The sequence below is a fragment of the Labrus mixtus genome, chromosome 16 (genome assembly GCF_963584025.1).
Source record: "Labrus mixtus chromosome 16, fLabMix1.1, whole genome shotgun sequence".
Taxonomy (NCBI): domain Eukaryota; kingdom Metazoa; phylum Chordata; class Actinopteri; order Labriformes; family Labridae; genus Labrus; species Labrus mixtus.
Window position 1 is genome coordinate 19,603,671 of NC_083627.1, and position 20,448 is coordinate 19,624,118.

At 39.7% G+C, this 20,448-nt stretch overlaps 2 gene segments (V, D, J or C); one reads left to right on the top strand and one right to left on the bottom strand.

Annotated features, from left to right (window-relative positions):
* The window catches only part of LOC132990871 (Ig kappa-b4 chain C region-like), a 637,710-nt gene that overhangs the window by 127,983 nt on the left and 489,279 nt on the right, over positions 1-20,448 (top strand).
* LOC132990985 (Ig kappa-b4 chain C region-like) lies at positions 2,512-2,848 on the bottom strand. The segment is given in 1 exon segment: positions 2,512-2,848. A coding segment is annotated over 1 exon segment (255 nt).

Below are 20,448 nucleotides of genomic sequence, written 5' to 3' on the forward strand. Positions count from 1 at the left end.
TGACTGACAGCTGTCCTTCATCACAACAGAAATCCTCGTCCTCATCATCAAAAACATGACTTTGATCTGCGTCCTCATCTGGACTCTCCTCCTCTGCTGCTGCTTCACAGGTAAAGTCCAGAGAATCAAACTCCTCTCCTCTATGAACATCCGTCCCTCTGAAATGAAGCCCACTAAACCCTGATGCTGCTTTTTGTTTTTGTCTCTGTATCCTCAGAGTCCAGAGGACAGGTCACAGTGACTCAGCCTGCAGCAGTGACCTCTGCTCTGGGAGCCTCCGTCTCCATCTCATGTAGGACCAGTCAGAATGTTTACAGTAGTAGCAATTTGCACTGGTACCAACAGAAAGATGGAGGAACTCCTAAACTCCTCATTTACTATGCTAGCACTCGAGCATCAGGGATTCCAGATCGTTTTTCAGGCAGTGGATCAAACTCTGCCTTCACTCTGACCATCAGTGGAGTCCAGACTGAAGATGCAGCAGTTTACTACTGTCAGAGTTATCACAGCGGAAATGTGTTCACACAGTGAAATAGTGTCGTACAAAAACCTCCCTCACTCACACTAAACAGAAACTGAACTGACTGCTGCAGCAGCTGGAAGTTTCTGCAGAGACTGACACACTTCACTGAAGCAGCTCAGACATGATAAAGACCTTAAAAATCAATCAGCCCTCATATTTGGTTTGGATTATAAACCTCATTGTAAACACACTTAAACACTACACACTCTTTACAAGCAGAGGATTATGGGTAATAAGATTTTTTTTTAAATCTAACATGTTTTTTTATTGTTGATATCGTGGACAAAAAAACAAACCTACAAATATTTGCACATAGAAATAACAGCAAAAGCAAAAACCAATAACCAAACGAACCAGAAAACAGAAACAAGTCAAAACAGCGAAACATTAGAAAAGACACAACACATCAATCATACAGGCGATAGATTGAAATGAAATCTGGTGACTTCTGAACTTTTTTATGTTGATGGAGGGTAATAAATGAGATTTTTAGATCTGGTGTGAGTTGCAGTTCATTCATCAAGGTCAGGAGTCAGGTGGGAAGTAAAGAGAAAACAATCTAAGAATAAATCAAAAATATATATATGTATGAAGAAAAATGATAAAACAATCAAATTAAAGGTATAGTGTTAATGTGACCATCATAGAAACAAAGAGGAAAATATATAAATCCATACATACACATAGGTATACACACATACATATACATTCATACACACTCATTAAATATTTGAGAAGAACTGAAAAGAGGGGTCTCACAGGAACATCGGGGGGTCAGGCAAGAGACCCCCTCCACCTGACCCACGGCCCCCATCAGCAGCTGACAGCCACATCAGGATACAGACTGGACGGGTTAGATTAGATTTTTTCACTTGATTGAGAAGGTTGTGGATTGTTGTTGATTATATTAATTTTGGATTTAACAATTTTTTTAAATTGTTGATATCGGAGGAACTGGTCCCTCTCAACCCGTATTTCTGGATGAATGTATTGAATGATATAAATTGATCGTTTTAAGGAGATGGAGGTGAGTGATTTCCTTTTGTTGCCATGATGGAAAGTGGATGGGGGTGTTGTGTAGCTGGAGGTCTGGATTGTGCCATACTGGGGTGTATCTACATGGTGCTAGTGATGACTTGGTGATATTATGGGTTTTCCACCAGGATGCCAGAGGTGAGGAGATGGTGATGGTTGTGTGCTAGTCCTGTTCCTTAATTGATTGTGGTTGAAAGGAAAAGCCCCTTTTTGAAACAACAATTAACTTCAATTCATTTGTAGTTTGACTTTTATCCCCCAGTTACGGCTTCAACCTTCCTGGTGTTACAGTCTGAGTGAGTGACACGCCAGCTGCACACAAGTTGATGATTTTTCAGTGAAATTCATTGTCCTGGTCTTGTCTCATTCTTGTCCTGCCTTGGTCTTGATCTTATCTCGGTCTCTGAGCACTCTGGTCTCGGCTGGTCATGCTGGCTATCATGGGTTTTGTTCATTATTACCGACTATTGTGGAGACTAAAGCACAAAACAAGTTTACTGTCATTTGGGAATTTATATAAATTATGAAAAATTATATCGTTTGAAGTTCTGTGATCACTGATGGCACTCATCAAACATATTGAGGAGCTCAGTCTGAGTTTAAAAACAATGTTTATGTCTCATCATGATGTGTTTTTACTCGTCCTTTGTAAAGTTATCATGGAGAAACTACATTTCTTAATGTAGTCACTGGCTCCATTATGATGAAGTATCTTAAGACAGTTTGTCATAAAAGAAAAGTTATTTTAACAACTTTGAAAAAATTAAAAAAAGACAAAAAGTGTATTTCTCATTGATTTAATGAACATATTTTTATTATCAGGAAACGATACACACACATCTGAAGCAACAAGCTAATATTTATTCTTTAGAAACATGAAATAAAGAGAGAGAGAGAGGTGCAGAGTGAGAGCAGTATCACAGTAAAACCAGCAGCAGAGTCCCAGTGAGTCTTTACTGGGAACACTGGTCTCTACTCAGACTTTCTGTGACTCGAGCCTGGGCGCCCTGGGTGGCCTCACAGGTCACAGAGCCCACCTTCCTCCACTGGTCTGCAGAGAGCCTCAGGGTGCTGCTCCAGCTGTAGAGAGCGTCCTTCTCCAGCACCGCAGGGCTCCTGCTCTCCTCCCAGCTGCTGCTGCTGCTGCTGCCGTCCACCTTCCAGGCCAGACTCCAGCCTGAGGGGAAGCCCTTGTTGGCCAGGCACATGAGGGTGGCCTTCCCCTGCTCCAGCTCCTCATTGGAGGGGGGCAGCACCGTCAGGGTGGGACGCACATCACCTATAGGAGACACCAATCAGATTAGAGGACAGGGAGCACACAACTGTCAATCAAACACCAAACCCTATAGGACACCTTTAATGTCTGAGAGTTGATTTTCTTTTTTTAGGAGTTTCTGTCAGATGTTTCTTTCTGCTCCACCGGTCACTCACTCACACATTGTTTCACTTCCCTTTAAGAAGCCTCTCATGCACATCAGCACACAGAGAGAGAATCACACAGAACGACCTGAAATATATTTAAACTACATCTGAATCAAATTAAAAACATTACAAACATTCCCCATCAAAATAATCCAAAAACTTTGCAACACATTTTTAAAACAGTTTGTAGGTGAAGAAAAAAACCAAACTAAAACAGAGAATCAACTGAACACATTAAAATGTTCTTCATGTGAATTCAAATCAGAAAAATGTCTAAATTAGACGCATAAAGAGATCAGAGATTACGTGCATATTAAAACACCATTCTTTATGTTTGTTTTGTTCGGTTCATTCAAACAACTGAATCAGATAAATACCTTAAAGAGTTGTCAGAAAATGAATCTCAGGAAAACATTTAAAACACTTCTCTTTGTTAAATATCAACCTGTTTATGTTTCAGTGTGACAGAAATCAAACTGTCCTGAGTGAACCTTCACGGTAAAGCAGGACCGATAAAAACACGATTTCATTAGAGTTAGAGTTTCACGATGACAAATATTACAAATAAACAGAGAGACAGCTGCTTTAACATTTTCAATAAATGTTAATGACAAATACATTTCATTCAGTTCTTTCAGTCATTAAGGCGTCCATATCGATTGTTAGAAAAACCTCATGAATAGAAGAATTCATGAGAATTAGCAGCTGTCACTGAGGTTGTCAAATTGTGATTTATTTGGATCAAATATAAAAATCTGTATTTTAACATTAGGTTTAATATTCATACAGAAACTTACTTCCAACATCCAGTCTGGTTCCTCCACCAAAAGTCCACCACAGTGGTACAAAGTCATTGAGCGGCCGTACAAAAACCTCTCACTGTAGAGACACACGGCTCTCTGACTTTAACACACTGAACTCAAACTACCACAACTCCACATGTCACCTTACCATGAGAGTGAAAATCATCTATTTCCCAACAAATAAAAACTCTGGCTTCAAACATTTTACCTTCATTTAAATTCAGTCTGTGTTTCTGTTTTAAACTGAAATCCTTTAAAGTCAAATGTTGTCTTTATTCTTTCTAAAACAATCGATTTAAAAGTTAAAGGTCAGTATTTTCTTTTCCTCCAGGCTTGAATATGAAGACAAAAGACACCAGAATAACTTACTGATTGAATAAAAAGATGAATATGTGACTTACTTCCAATATCCAGTCTGGTTCCTCCACCGAACGTGTACCACAGTGATACAAACTGATGGAGTCGTCGTACAAAAACCTCTCGCTGTAGAGACACACGGCTCTCTGACTCTGACACAAACACAGACACCTGAATGAGTCTCTGCCTGCAAGACCTCTGAGACCAAAAGAAAACAGAATTTAAAAAGATTATAACAAATTAAAGAATGTCTTTTTTTGAGATATTAAAATTATTTTTAAATCATTTTCTCAATAATATTATTAATTATCGTGATTTATATCAGAATAAATGTTTCTAGAAGCATGAACATGAAATCATATTAAATTTGTTTTGAAAGTTTTCTAATTAATTGTATAATTAATTGATTGATTGATAAACAGAGTAATGACAGTGATCCCTGTTGGAGTCAGTAAGAACATTTCCATAGAGAGCCACTTTGCATCAGCAGCACCATGCTCCAGTGCTCTGGGAGAGTTTATAGTCCTGACAGTTGAACACTGGATGACTGACAGCTGTCCTTCATCGCAACAGAAATCCTCGTCCTCATCATCAAAAACATGACTTTGATCTGCGTCCTCATCTGGACTGTCCTCCTCTGCTGCTGCTTCACAGGTAAAGTCCAGAGAATCAAACTCCTCTCCTCTATGAACATCCGTCCCTCTGAAATGAAGCCCACTAAACCCTGATGCTGCTTTCTGTTTTTGTCTCTGTATCCTCAGAGTCCAGAGGACAGGTCACAGTGACTCAGCCTGCAGCAGTGACCTCTGCTCTGGGAGCCTCCGTCTCCATCTCATGTAGGACCAGTCAGAATGTTTATAGTAGTAGCTATTTGCACTGGTACCAACAGAAAGATGGAGGAAGTCCTACACTCCTAATTTACTATGCTAGCAATCGAGCATCAGGGATTCCAGATCGTTTTTCAGGCAGTGGATCAAACTCTGCCTTCACTCTGACCATCAGTGGAGTCCAGACTGAAGATGCAGCAGTTTACTACTGTCAGAGTTTACACTCTATCAACAGTCAGTATGTGTTCACACAGTGAAAAAGCGTCGTACAAAAACCTCCCTCAGTCAGACTGAACAGAAACTGAACTGACTGCTGCAGCTGGAAGTTTCTGCAGAGATTGACACACTTCACTGAGGACACACACAAACACACACACACACACACACACACACACACACACACATTGAAGAGAATAAACAGACCATCTTTTAAATTTCAAACATTTTCAGCCCACTTCTCCCCCCTCTTTCCTCACCATGATGGTCAGACACAGATCATTTACATATTTAAAGGTACAGACACAGAAACAGCCTGTTCTGAGCAGGGCTGAAATAGAGGGGTTTATAGACATGATCAAATACAGGATCAGAGTGTATTTAGAACAAGAAACTTCACACACAGGGGAAGAGGAGGAGAATATCTGAACTTAAAAGAGGATGTTGTGTTTTAGGGGAGCATAAAGTAAGACTTGAAACAGGTACCAATATTGTTTGACTTTTTTTTGGCAGGTGGGCTTTATGTGCCTTTATTGTAGAGATAGGAAAGTGGATAAAGTCGGAAATCAGGGAAACAATATGATGGAAAGGAGCCACATGTTGGCTTCGAACCTGGGCCAACAGCCTCCGTACATGGGGCGAGCGCATTAACCACTACGCCAGCTGTGCCCAATTTTGTTTGATTTTAACTGATAACTTATCCAAGTAAAAAATTCTGGTTTCATGACAACCAAACTAAGACTTCAGGTTCAGGTTCAGGTGACTGTATCTGTGGGCAGAATTGTTTTGCAGCCAGCAAAACGACGTCCATCATGACACACAATATGAAACAGATGTAACAAGAAACAACACAGTGAAGAGAAGGTCAACAATTTAAATTGTATTTATTGAATTAGGACATTGCACATGAATCAGCAAATCCCATCAAAGTCAATATGCCGGAATTAGCACAAAAGCTACATTTCATCTGTAGTCCCTAAAGGCAGGTACGAGCAAAAAACATAAAATACATTTACAATTTATTTACAATTACAGGACAGCAAACAAAAGAACTCACAGACAATTTTACAAACAAAAATGGACACGATTGTCAGATAAGAAATAACAGACCAACATGATAAAAAAGCCTATAAATTATATTAATAAAGAAGATAAAAATAATAAAAATACTCAAGGTTTCACCAATCAGGGCTGAGAAGAGAAAGAAATATCAGCCAATACGATCAATAAAAAATCTGAATTAAACAACCATTTGAATTAATCAACACTCGTATGATGAAGATCAACTTCATGAACTTTTTAAGATCAACATGATTCAGCTTGTAGCCTCCAGCAGGGTCAACAAAGGTCACAAGCTGAAACACGTCATATTAAGTTAATAAGATAAGACAAGATAAGATAGATAAGATGAACTGTATTGTCCCAGTGGGAAATTTGCCTTGGACTTCATCAAATTGATCTTTGTACTACAAGTGCTGCTGGAGTCTTTTACCCTCTCCAAGCCTTTCAGCTGAACTGTAGGTATGATTCTCTGTCAATCACAGACACACACAGAGGCAGACTGACAGACAGACTATAAGAAATATGTTTTTAAAGGGATCAGCAGAATGGGTGGGATGAGGACATTCTGACATAAAGCAGCTAAGTGAGAAGACAGCTGGTTTCCCATCAGTTTAAAATGTCGACATCATTAAATTGTACAAACCTAATCTGTGTAAGCGGACTTCAGGTTTTAAAACGGCATCCAGCAGTCTGTGTTGTCTCTCATTTTCCTCTTTTGATCGACAGATTTCCTCCTCATATTCGTTCTTTAAAACAGATCAAATATCTCTTCAGCAGCAGCAGTCAGTCTCTGGTTGACAAAAGATCTCAGTATTTCGACTTGAGACATTTTCACACACGGACAGAAGCTTTTTATTCACACACATAATTTAAAACCGGTATCTGATTTGAGCTTTGTCGCTTATTCCAGCTTGCAAGCTAAGCTAACTTCATTAGCTTGGAGTTTCAGGTTTCCGATCTACACCCCCTACAGATAGGTGGAGGTAGTGCACCAATACGTTGTTAGCCAACGGGCAGAAAACAACAACAAATAGAAGAAGAGCAAGACTCGATCCAGGGCTCTTCATAGTAGTGTCATCTGTTTTAGCGTTTAAATGAAATCCTGCTGACTTTCAAAGAAGCTTATGTCTACAAACGTGAGTGTGTCTGGTAGTTTGTCCTTCGGAGGGCAGTAATATACCCACAAGAAAAAGAAGATGCGTATGGAGTTAGCTTAGCATGCTAGCTGGGACACAAACGTGATTAAAGCGACAAAGCTAACGCCAGATAGGCTACTTTTTTTTGTTGGTGTGTGTGTTTAGAAAAAGCTGCTCTGCTCATGTGTGAAAATGTCTAAAGCTAAAACACTGAGATCTTTCGTCAACCAGAGACTGACTGCTGCTGCTGAAGAGATATTTGATCTGTTTGAAAGAACGATAGCAGAATATGAGGAGCAACTTCGTCGATCAAAAGAGGAAAATGAGCTGTTTACGTTGTTTACAACCCTGAAGTCCGCTTACACAAATATGGTTTGTGTAGTTTATTGTTAGTGTTGATTTAAAACGATGAGAAGCAAGCTACATTCTCACATAACTGTTAGATATGTTGTGATGTGCTGATTTTCTTTGGACACAGATCGGGAGTTTCAGAGGTTAAATCCAACTAAATTCCCCAGAATTAAATTACAGCAGTCCCTTTGAATTCATATCACCATGGACACCTTTCAATCTCACACACAGTTGTCCGAGATGATCATCATCAACAACAATATCTAAACCATCGTCATCAGGTCGTAGGTACTTATAAAGTGCTGGGTCTTTTGCTTTTTCTTAAAGGTGCAGAGGGACTCTGCAGATCGAATGGAGTTTGGAAGTTCATTCCACCACCAGGGGGCGACAGAGGAGAAGAGTCTATTTAGCATCTTAGGACCCTGTTGTGAAGGTTGGATCAGACGCCTTTCATTGGCAGAGCGTAGTTGGGGGGAGGGAGTGTAGACCTGGATGAGAGAGTTAAAGTAAGGAGGAGCCGTTTTTGTGTCTGTTTTGTAAGTGAGCAGCAGAGTTTTAAATTTGATACGAGCAGTAACTGGGAGCCAGTGTAAGGAGATGAACAGCAGAGTGACATGTGCTCTTTTAGGAAGGTTGAAGACCAGTTGTGCTGCTGCATTTTGTTTCATCTGCAGGGGTTTGATAGTTCATGTAGGAAGACCTGCCAGTAGAGAGTTGCAATAGTCGATGTGTGATATCACAAGATCCTTTAACCAGGAGCTGTGTAGCATGTTCTGACAGGTAAGGTCTGATCTTCCTGATGTTGTACAGGGCAAATCGACTCCATTTGTTAGTCTTAAGAGCTTTATGCTCATATTATGCAACATTTAGGGTTTTTCTAAGACTTCTGTCTATCCCACTGTCTCCCTCCCTCTCATTGGTCCTGTTGGGCCACGCAGGCTTAGGACAGTCAAACCATGGACTTGGGCCTTTGAGTTATTTACTGAAATCACAAAGAGGCCTAAAAGGACTCTTTATCCCAGAATTCCCTGCGGTACTTCACACCTACGTGTGACGTAAAGGGGGGACCGGAACCTGAGGGAGACCCCACAGGAAGGCGGCCAGGTGATAAAACTCTGAGACTCCCCTCGTTCAATCTCTTACCACGCGCTGACTTGAAGTGCTCGGAGACCAAAGCTCACCTCCTGTTTGCTGCAACAATCTTCCTTTGTTTTAAGTTTTGGCGCGCAGGTAATCCGCGGCCAGCAGTGTTCCAAATTCCGAGCTCGGATTGTCCAGTGAACGCATCTCAGTTTCTCGGAGAGCGTTAGGCTATAACAGTTTATCAGAAAGATAACGGTCTTATTCCGTCCTGCAATGAAAGGACATCAACGGACATCTTTCCCCTCGACGGAGAACCAACGAAGCCGCTCTTGCCGTAAGGGACCCTCGCCGCCATCAGACGCCTCTACACCAGGACAGACAGAAGATCTGTTTTATCGCCGGACTCCTTTTTCCTTCACCAATCGCAGGCAAAGCGATTCACAAGTGAGGCTTAATTAGGTCTGGGCAGAATTAGCTTTAGAGAGTGTTTTTAACAATTGTTTGATTTGTGCAGAAACAGTAATTTTTATCTTTGTTGGACCGCTGTGTCCTGAGTTTTATCGACTTAAAACTCTTGTTGTTGTTTCAGACCGCTGTGTCCTGTATGTGTTCAGCGTAACAGCGTTATAACCGGGTATTATTCTTCTGATCAGAAAGGCCAGTGTAAGCCGTATTAACTTGAATTCGGCCATTGGTTTGTTTCTGTGAATGAAGGGAATTACTCTGAGTTGTGGCGCGGGAGTTAGACTGTGATCCGGCCTCTTCGGGCACGCATTTCTCTCCTCCTCTACGCTCCTCTTTTCCTCCCATTTTCTCCCATTTTCTTCCCTCTTTCTAACACACACATATTCTCGGGTAGACGTACATCGGGAGACTAACTCCACCACCGCGCCATTACGCACATAGGCCATACACACACACACACACACACACACACACACACACAAAGAGAGAGATTTATACACTCAAGGCTATCCAGACGCCTCAGAGACACAGATCATGTAGGGCCGAACTCGGTCTCTTTCAGACATTAAGGCCACATTAGGTCTTTGTTAGGTGTGCGCCATCGGAAAGGCGACCACGTGGGACGGAGTAACCTTCCCCCCTCTCTCTCTCTTTCACACACACGCACACGCACGCATACACCCAGGCCTTTGTTAGGTGCGCCATCGTGAGCGACCACGTGGGTACGAAGTTATCTCCCCCTTTTCTTCTTTCCCCCCCCTCTCTCACACACACACACACACACACACACACACACACATTCACACCCCTTCCACAAGCCTTGCTTGGTAATGTTTGTTGCTTAGATTAGTTTATGATAGTTATTTGTTTGATTAAGTTCATTTATTTTGGATTGATGTTGCTTTGTTTAAATAAATTCTGTTATAATTTAAGAGAGCAGTTGTTTGTGATTACTGGTGTATTTGCATTGTGATATAAGCTGGGTGCGAAGGCTTTGTGTACGGATTTCACGCCTTCAATTAATTAAATATAGTTATTAATTATTAATAATATTAGTAATTAAATAACTAATTTGAGACTGATTTGAGTGATATTTTGGTTATATTTCCCTGAGTACAGGGTGGTGCCCCAAAACGAGATTAAACATAGTTTAATGATATTTTATTTATATTATTAATAATTAGAAATAATTATTAAAGAATATAACCAAAGTTGACTTGATACAACCCCAACAGTCCTCATTCACTAATATGTGTGTAGAAATGTTCTTACTCTGCGCATTGAATAAGTGCATACGCAAAATCACAGTCAGATTCATGACACGTGCGTACCAGCATATTTTGTTCTCACCACCAGGCGTATGTGAGTGAATCAGAATCATTCTAAATCGGCAGCATACTACCACATCCCCATCTCTCCATATAAGGACATCCGATTGGTGTATCAGGACGAGAGCGGAGAGGTGGAGACATGGCCCCAAAAGGTAAAAAAGATTGGTGTGTCTGGGGGTTTATATGATGTTACAGTGAATTGCAGAGTTGCAGCAGTACGTGCGTTGGCAGACAGAAGCTATGGCAAGCCCTTTTAACATTAAAACAGTCTGGCTGACAAGTAGCAATTTAGTTTTCACTATTCAGATCTGTCAAAATTACATTTTGACATATCTGTAAAACCATTTTACACGTTACAAATATATTTCTACTTGGCGAAATGTAATGTCAATGTACTATAATCTAGAGGTATAAAAACAACTCCACCAATCTGTTAGATTGATAATCAAATGTACCTTTCTCCTTTATGTTTATCACAAGGTGGGGTTTGGTGTTCCATGGAGCCATTGATGGACACTCTCGACTGATCACATACTTGAATTGCAACACAAATAATCGTGCCTCCACTGTACTGACACAGTTTGTAAAAGCAACCTGCATGTATGGCCTTCCTTCCAGAGTTAGATCAGACTATGGAGGTGAGAATTCACAAGTTGCACTGTTCATGAACCTTGTTCAAGGTGTGGAGAGGAGGAGTCACATCCCAGGCGAGTCTGTCCATAACCAAAGAATAGAACGTCTTTGGAGAGATGTTTTTCTGCATGTTCTACAATCTTTCTATGATACATTTTACTCTCTTGAGAATTCTGAGCTTCTTGATCCTGAGGATGAACTCACAAAATGGCACTGCAAATTGTCTTTCTGCCAGAAATTCAGAAAAGACTTCAGAACTTCAGAAATGCCTGGAATAACCACAGTCTGTGCACAGAAAACAACAGAACACCTGTCCAAATCTGGATTGCAGGAATGCTGGCCAATATGGAGATGGACAGCACAGCCATCAACAATGTGTTTGATGAGGACCGTTACAGTGAACGAAGTTTGGAGGCCCTTTTGGCACACCATGGGATTGGCACTTTCCCCAGTCTTGATGATGATGACCATTTCCCAGCTGTTGTTGTGGAAGAACCCAGAATCCACCACACTTCCGGTTGAGAGGCGACGACTCTACCAACTGAGCCACAGCCTCCCATAAGAAATGGATTTTATCATGAAACCATTGAAATTAGAGTCTGTTGTTTGAGATGATGAATAGATAAAAACTGTCAGCTGTCAGTGTCAATTCAAAGTATTCAAAGCTCCTGGCTGAGGTGGAGTGATACATATTGTGAAAAGTCCCAGTGATGTTGTGTCCTATATCGTCACTCATGTAATGCCTCTGATCCAATCATATTGCTTGGTCAGAACTAACTGTTGTATAAATTACCATATACCATACCTTATGATGGAAGAAGTATTCTGCTCCTGTACAGAAGCAAAAGTGATATTACCACACTGAAAATACTCCTGCATTTAGACATTGTATAGTAAATGTTCACTGACAATGTTTTACTATTCTAATATTGTTTCAACAAATATTAAAGGCAGGTGAGGAATCCGCTCATTCTTTTATTTAAAGTACCCTCTATATGATCATAGTTAAGTAATGTAATATTTTGTCTAATGACCAATAATAAGACTACTTCTTGCAGTACACCACTTTACACACTGTCATTTTACCTCAGAAATCAAAGACACTGCATATTTTTTCTTGAAAAATACAATTAAAATTGTATTGTACAACTGCAAAATGTCCTGCCTCCATTGCATAACATTGGAACATGTCACTGATAACCAAATCTGAGGGGGAAAAAAAGGTGCAAGTTGTACTTTAACATGGAAATATCAGTAAACGTCATATCAATTCTGAAATATTTGACTCCCAAATATTAACCTCTCTTAATAGTATAACCATACTATAACTACTAATTATTCTTGTGTTCAGTTATAATTACTTTACACAAATGCACTGAAAAAGCTGTTTTAATTTGAAGAAAATTGCAGCAACGTTACAGATGTCTGAGGAGGGCTTTGCCCTAGAATGTAATGAACTTGTACTTTAAAGCCTGAACTGACTTCAACCTTTGGTCCACAGAATGCTGCATTGAAAACAAATTGCAGAGACCTTGTTTGTCGCTGTCAGATTTATTTAGACACAAACTTCAATTAAACAATGGATTTTTTAAATATTTTTTTCAACCTCTGTGATATTTTATTGATATTTTGATTGTCTTGGTCTTGCCTTGGAGCTCTCTGGTCTCGGGCAGGTCTTTGTCACGGTTAGTGTGGTCTTGACTACAACACTAGTTTAAAGATTTAAAAAAAAATCTTTATTAATTTTAGGGCAAAGGTAATGCTCTACAGTTAAAGTCAAGTAAGCTTTTCATTGATTTTAATACATTTTTATTTGCTACAGAGGCTGAGAAAAAATTATTTAGGAAATGTTGACATACTGCAGTTTTTCAGAAAATGCTCAGGTTTTGGGAGGTTGTTTTGAAACAATGCTGAGATTTTAGAGAGTGTTTATCTAGGACCCTGGTTACATTATGCAATGCCGAAACCTGGAGCCTGCAGAATTCCTTCTGTCATACAGCTTTTGAATTTCTCATATTGTTTGTGAATGGGCAGTCTGAGCACGATGGCGCATGTGTTTGCCTCTGGAAAGATTTCAGTGTCTTCATCGTGGAGAAATTCAGGATGCTGTGGGAAGCCCAGGGGAGGCACTGCTGAAGCTCCAGAGGCAAACTCCAGCACCATTTCCAGCGTCAAGGGGCTGCATTCTCCTTCTACAAAGACATGAGCAAAGGAAATTATAGCTCACATGGAAAGAAATATAAATGCCTGTCACACTAATAAGCTTCAAGTATTGTACAACTGCATCTACATGAAACTGATGAAACTATAATTGCACAATAAGACACAAATGACTGACAGATCAACCTAACCTGATTCAAATTCCTAGGGCTGGCTCAGTGGTTCAGTCAAAAACACACATGCCATTGAAATATTGTACCCTCAATATCGATTAACCAGTCTCTCCAGAAACAGATGGTCTGATTTTCCAGGGGTCGTCTGTTACTTCCAGGGACTGAGAAATCAACTTCAAACAAAGTAGACAAGTCTTTGGCCTCCAGTGGTTTCGGTGCACTGGTGAACAGGTCCTCAAAGATTCCAGGGTGAGCCCTAAGCTCATCAAGGAAACCCAGAGTTTTGACACCTTCCTCAAACCTGAAAAAAAAAAAACACATAAATTAGAACATTACAAATCAATGTTATATGAACAAGTTTACCCTTTCACACCCCTCAGTTTTGCCCTGATGGATAAACTGCTCACTGTCTCAATGCCACATGCATCCGCCCATCAACAAAATAATGTGCTGCAGCCTGGACCAGGGAATCCCTCTGCTCCAAGGATGTGATGTATCTCAGAGTTCCCATCATGCTCAGACTGTCTTCTGCATCTGTGATTGCATCATTTGCCTCATGGACAGTCTGAGCTTCTTTTATCTAAAAAAACACAATAATGAGAGTAGTCCTATTTAGGGGAAAAAATCTAAGGTGAAAATGTAATGACCAGGCTTCAAAAACTGTGCAATACACACCTTTAATAACTTTTCTCTGAAAGACTGGTCTCCCACTTCATCCAATGAAGCAGGAGGTGGAGATTTACCGCAAAGCTGGAGAAAGAGACGCTTAGAAAAGAAGGATGGGCCAACTCCACCATGGATTATACACACGGTCACCATCTTTCCAATCAGGGTGTACAGTCCAGTCTCAAGATCTGAAAAACAAACATTTATGTAAAGATTCAAATAATAAATATGCAAAAAACTTCATCATTACTTACAATGAGTATCAAGAGCCAACAGCCTATCATTCTCAGGCCCATCAAATATCTTTGAGTGCTGTACAGCCCTCATTAGCAACCGCAGGTATTCCCTGGTTGGCCCTCCGTCATCCACAGCCCCTTCTCCTTCCCCCTCACTGTCGACAAATATCACATCCAGCTTTGCTCCTGGGTCAAAGCGCCGTCGTTTAAACGCTTGAAGGCTACTCTGCAAGATGTAGTCTCTGCAAACGTTTATTTGATTGCTTGTGTGATTACAGGTGAGATCCACTTTGCTGAGGAGCTTCATCAAGACAGTTTGCAGATCAATTCTGTAACATAAAAACAAATATAAAACTTAGATGACAAAAGACAACTTTGAAGTTTGAGAATAAATATTCAAATGAAAGTAAAATAACATACTGAGATGATGAGGATTCACTATTCTCCACTATTGTTCTAAGAGTTGGCTGAAGAGGCAGTGATCGTACAGGAGACTGGTGAGGAGGAGAAGGAAGAGGAGGAGGAGGAGGAGGAGGAGAAGGAGCAGGTGAAGGGCTCTGTTGGTCTATGGCAGGGCAAGCATTGCTCGGGTCACATGCATCTATTATCTGAATTGGAGGCAAAAATACACACAAATACAGATACACAATATACATTAAAACTGTAATTTTTAAAAACTAGTACAAATGAAAATGTTTGAAATGACATTGCTAATCACCTGTCTAGCTGGTGTTACCATCCACTGAACATAGAGGGTCGAAAACCCTTTGATGTTGTACTGCTCAATGGATCCTGACAGTGTGCTTTCCAGTACTTTGGTTGATGCTGCTTCTCTGAGACAAAAAACCTCACTGGCCATTTCCTCTTGCCCAACAAAATCAAACAATGTCTAAAGCAGAGAACAGAAACAGGACTTTACATCTATGAATTATCATACTATGCACAACCCAGAGCAAAACTTAACATCAGAGGTGAACTCCTTCTCAGAGGTTAACATTAAGACAGGTAAAGTGATAACCTGAATAGATTCAGACAAGACAAACTTCCTCGTCCTCTCTGATCCATTAGGAAACTTGAATTTGAGCGGCACACCATCAGTAGGCTCTTCAAAAAGCTTCCATTCTGTCTTGTCTTGCCTCAATTGCCTATAACACATAATTACACTTGTATGAATTTTAAAATGAATTTTTAGAGCGACAGACTGTGAAAGAGTAATTGAAATCATATTTCATTACATAACTAATAGAATTTACCTTTAACCGTCTCTGTTCCTGTGACTCCAGTCCCTGACGTCTCATTTCCTGTTTGAGATAAAAGAAAATATGTTTTCATCTAATTAATACAATACAAATGTTTTTTTCCAATGACAATCCAGCATGAAAGTAGTAGTAGGGTTTTAGAATCAATAATGGGCTGTACTTTATTTGAAGTTTAGTTTCTAACCCACCTTAAACTGAAAGAGTGAAAATCTTTACATGTTTCTATTTTGGATTTCTTTAGTATGTTTTCAGTAGAGGATATTTCACAGTAATCTTAAACATTCATTTTTATCAGATTTGAAAAAACATTTCTACTGTTACAGCGTGTCCTAACAAGCGTCAGCGACATGATCAGCCTGATTCTATAGTTTCCTATTGGAGGGTCCTAACTGCCCGTGTGATGCAGGGCGCCATTTTTACCCTGATGCCCTGTTTCTATTATCCTCTCTGTCGCTCGCATAGACAGATGAAGAACAAGGGAGGACAGGGCTCTACAGGTGTAGAGAGTGGTGCATTAATAAAATCCACATCAGGATTGAAATGTTGAGCTTGTGTCAACAACACAAATGTTGTTTTTATTCCAGCTCACTGTGAGTCGTTTATTGAAGAACCTCTGAGTGTTGTGATTTGATTCAACAGCTCACCCACACCCGAACACGCGAACACATCACCCCTGTCCTGCAAAATCTCCACTGGCTCCCTGTCCCTTACCGTATCCAATTCAAAATCCTTCTCCTCACACATAAAGCCCTTAACCACCAGACCCCCTCCTACCTCACGGCTCTCTTTCACCCTCACACTCCTGCACGCAGCCTCCGTTCTTCAAAACCTCCTATCTCCCCCTCGTAGAACCAAGTACCAAACCTGGGGGGACAGAGCCTTCTCCATAGCTGCCCCCTCCCTCTGGAACTCACTCCCTACACATATTCAACACTGCACCGACCCTCCTACTTTCAAATCACTGATCAAAACTCACCTCTTCAAACAAGCTTTTAATGTATGATTGTGATGTATTTCCTGTTTTCTGTAGTTTTACCTTTATTGTTGTTGTCTTTATGATTTGTGTGTAATGTTGCAATGTCTGTTAGTCTGTCCTTACTGTGCTGTTCTTTCTGTTTTTTCTCTTTTTCAGAGTGTGGGTGAACATGGGATGTGGCAGCTCAAGAATACAGAGAGGTGGTCAGTGATGTCATGCCAGAATTGTTTTATTGGTGTACAGTCCTATGTGGTGTGCAGGTGAGATGTCCGTTACTTGAAGGAATAAGAGAAAACCCGTTGAAACACAATCCATTGTCCTCGTCTGTAAAAGGATAAATATCTGCAGTGTGATTAAATGTTTCAATCAGAATAAATGTCCTGCCTCAAAAGTTTCATTTCCAAAATAAAATGTTTACACATTTTTTTTCCATTTTTGAATTAAAACAAATCCACACAGGATTATTTTGTTTAACTTAAGTCTTTTACCGTTCTTCTACAGCCTATGAAGAATTTAAATGTTGAACTGGTCAAATCTGTCAGGGAGAAACATTCATTGAATTGATGTGCTGCTGCAGAATTTACAGAATGAGACTCTTCTGTTTGGATGATGATCATCTCTCTCTGAGCTGGATTTGTCTCAATAATCCTTCTCCTCTTTTTTCATGTTTCTTCAGGTTCCTCCGGAGACATCCTCCTGGCTCAGACTCCTGGATCTCTGTCTGTTGTTCTAGGACAAACTGTCTCTATCAGATGTAAAGCAAGTTCACATGTGGACAATGAGGTAGACTGTTATCTTCAGAAACATGGAGAAGCCCCTAAGTTCCTGATTTGGTGGACTTCCAACCGTTAGTCTGGAGTTTCAGATCGTTTCAGTGGGAGTCAGTCTGGAACTGACTTTACTTTGACCATCAGTGGAGTCCAGACTGAAGATTCAGGAGATTATTATTGTCAGCAGGGTAGCAGCTACCCGTTCACACAGTGATACAACATCTTACAAAAACCTCCGTCAGCTGTAGAGGAACTGATCTGACTGAACAGCTGCAGAGTAACAGATGCACTTTACAACTTTGTCTGCTAACTAGGTCCATAAAACAGAGAACAGTTTATAGTATAACTCTGTTTATTGATAAATTTGTTTGAAAAGAGCATTAAGAAAATAAGTCTGAACAAACTACATTGACTGAAGATAAGCTGCAAAGTGAACACGTTTATAAAAGGACCCAAACGTTAACAACACTTAGATTCATACTTTTTTACAGATTATTTTTGGAGGTTTTCAAACATCATGTTCCTGTTCTATACATTCAGAGCATAATGTGTAGTCTTTAGGTTAACTAAACACATGACATGATTGTGAGTGGCATATGTTCATTAAAGAAACATCAGTTGTTCCATATGTTGAGGTCATAATGCTGGTACTAAAACATTGAAGATTCTATATGCTGATGATATCATACTTTGCTTATCTTTTATTCTTTACTTTATCTGATAAGCTGCATCGTTCCAGTATTATTCCAGTATAGTTCATATATTTGAGCACATTTGAACTATAAAAAAAACACTTAATTAAAATGAGAAAATAAATGTAGCACTTTTACCGTCTATAGGACTAAAGTAGCTACCACTACACCAGATGTTTCACCAAAAATTAACCGGTTGGTGTCTCAATTAAGTAGACGAGAGGATGGTAGTTTTAACAACATAGTATTTATTTAAGAATGTAACACAACGTTAAACAAGTTAAAATGAATGACCAATACAGGTGACACAGTAGCTTTATAAATATACGCAGTTCACTAGGCACACATACATTACTGTGGCACTGTGCAGGGATGACTGATGAATCACTTGATCCCCATAGTAAGAAGGTACACAGGGAAAAATAGCTGCTCCTAATCACACTCAAGATCCAACTGATACATTTAACAACACTCCCTAATAATCACTAACTTCACCTGCTCACGCAGCAAATAATTCATGCATAACGCTACAAATTAATAAACACAGCAAAAGGGATCAAGGCTTTCAGAGCTACTACCCTTGCCCCTATAGCTTTACTATGAATTCATGAATTGCACTTCGCCCATAAAGTCTATTGCACGCGGCCCGTCAAAGTATCTAATTTTAAACTACTTCTAAAAATGAACAATTAAGTAAATATTAAAGTGGGGAAAACAGTGACAGTTTTTAGTTAATTCCAAGTCCTAGAGAAATAAACAAGACTTTAAATCAATCAATATCAAAAACATATTAATTACATTTCTTTAAAGTGTCAACCCAAAATAGCATACCTTTAATTCATCAACTTAGCACCCAGACCAGCAGTGTGCTTTTAATGTTGTGATGAGCTAATATACTAATATACTAAAAAAATATATAAGAAAATAATTACATAGTGTCACATAATTTGATACATTAATTTTGCACAATAATAATCAGCAAGTTTACTCCTGTTGCTGCCGCTGATGATTAAGAGCGATAATAAAATACAAACTAATTATTAAAGCCCAACAGAGATGATTTCATTCACAGCACAACATGAGGACTCTCATACCGTTAAAACAATGAGTCACTACAGAGTCCAGTCGTCCTCCTACTTGTTGTAATCCACGATCTACAAGAGTGAATAAATTTAACTTTAGCCCTGTTCTTGCATGTGCTTTCATACTGTGTGGATAGTTACATTTTAAGTTCAACAGATCACTTACCACTAGCAATTGTTTGTAATCAGTTCACCTCACGCTGCACTTCCTTGTTCTACACACAGGTAAGACAGGGCGAGCGCTTGATTACGTCACCCTTATATAGCCTCTACGGGGGACTGACAAGCAACCACATTACATAAAGAAGGAATTTCTAAAGTCATTAAACCTTTAGAGACACATTAATATTTACATCCATCTTTACTGGCTCACAATTAACCTCCCACTCCTCCCACACACGTGAACATCCATGGACATAGAGATTATTAATAAAAATAATAATGATAATATTTGGACTATATAACACATACATAGTCCATATTATCCCCTGCATATCCTTTAAAACCAAAACATTGTCTAAAACCTTTAAAATTATGTCATTGAATGAAGGGCCAAGCATGACCTGAAACCATATAAAAAAAGTAAAAAGCACATTTCCTTCCTCATGCACCAAAACTACCCAATAATGCATTTACACTGAAAGCTATTCTTCACCTTAACTATAAAAAAAAACTCTTCACAAAGCTTCCAGTGAACTCACATGATGTTACTATGCTGAAAAACACAGAGAGCTTATTTAAACCTGCAGACAAACCTACAATGACCTTGTATGCTGATGATGCTCAGTTGGTTTCTAATGACCAAAAGATTCTCATATTCAAATTTGTTTTCAGCACATTTTGAATCAGCTAAAAATCAGCCATTTTCTCAGAACATTTCCATAGAGAGCCACTTTGCATCAGCAGCACCATGCTCCAGTGCTCTGGGAGAGTTTATAGTCCTGACAGTTGAACACTGGATGACTGACAGCTGTCCTTCATCACAACAGAAATCCTCGTCCTCATCATCAAAAACATGACTTTGATCTGCGTCCTCATCTGGACTCTCCTCCTCTGCTGCTGCTTCACAGGTAAAGTCCAGAGAATCAAACTCCTCTCCTCTATGAACATCCGTCCCTCTGAAATGAAGCCCACTAAACCCTGATGCTGCTTTCTGTTTTTGTCTCTGTATCCTCAGAGTCCAGAGGACA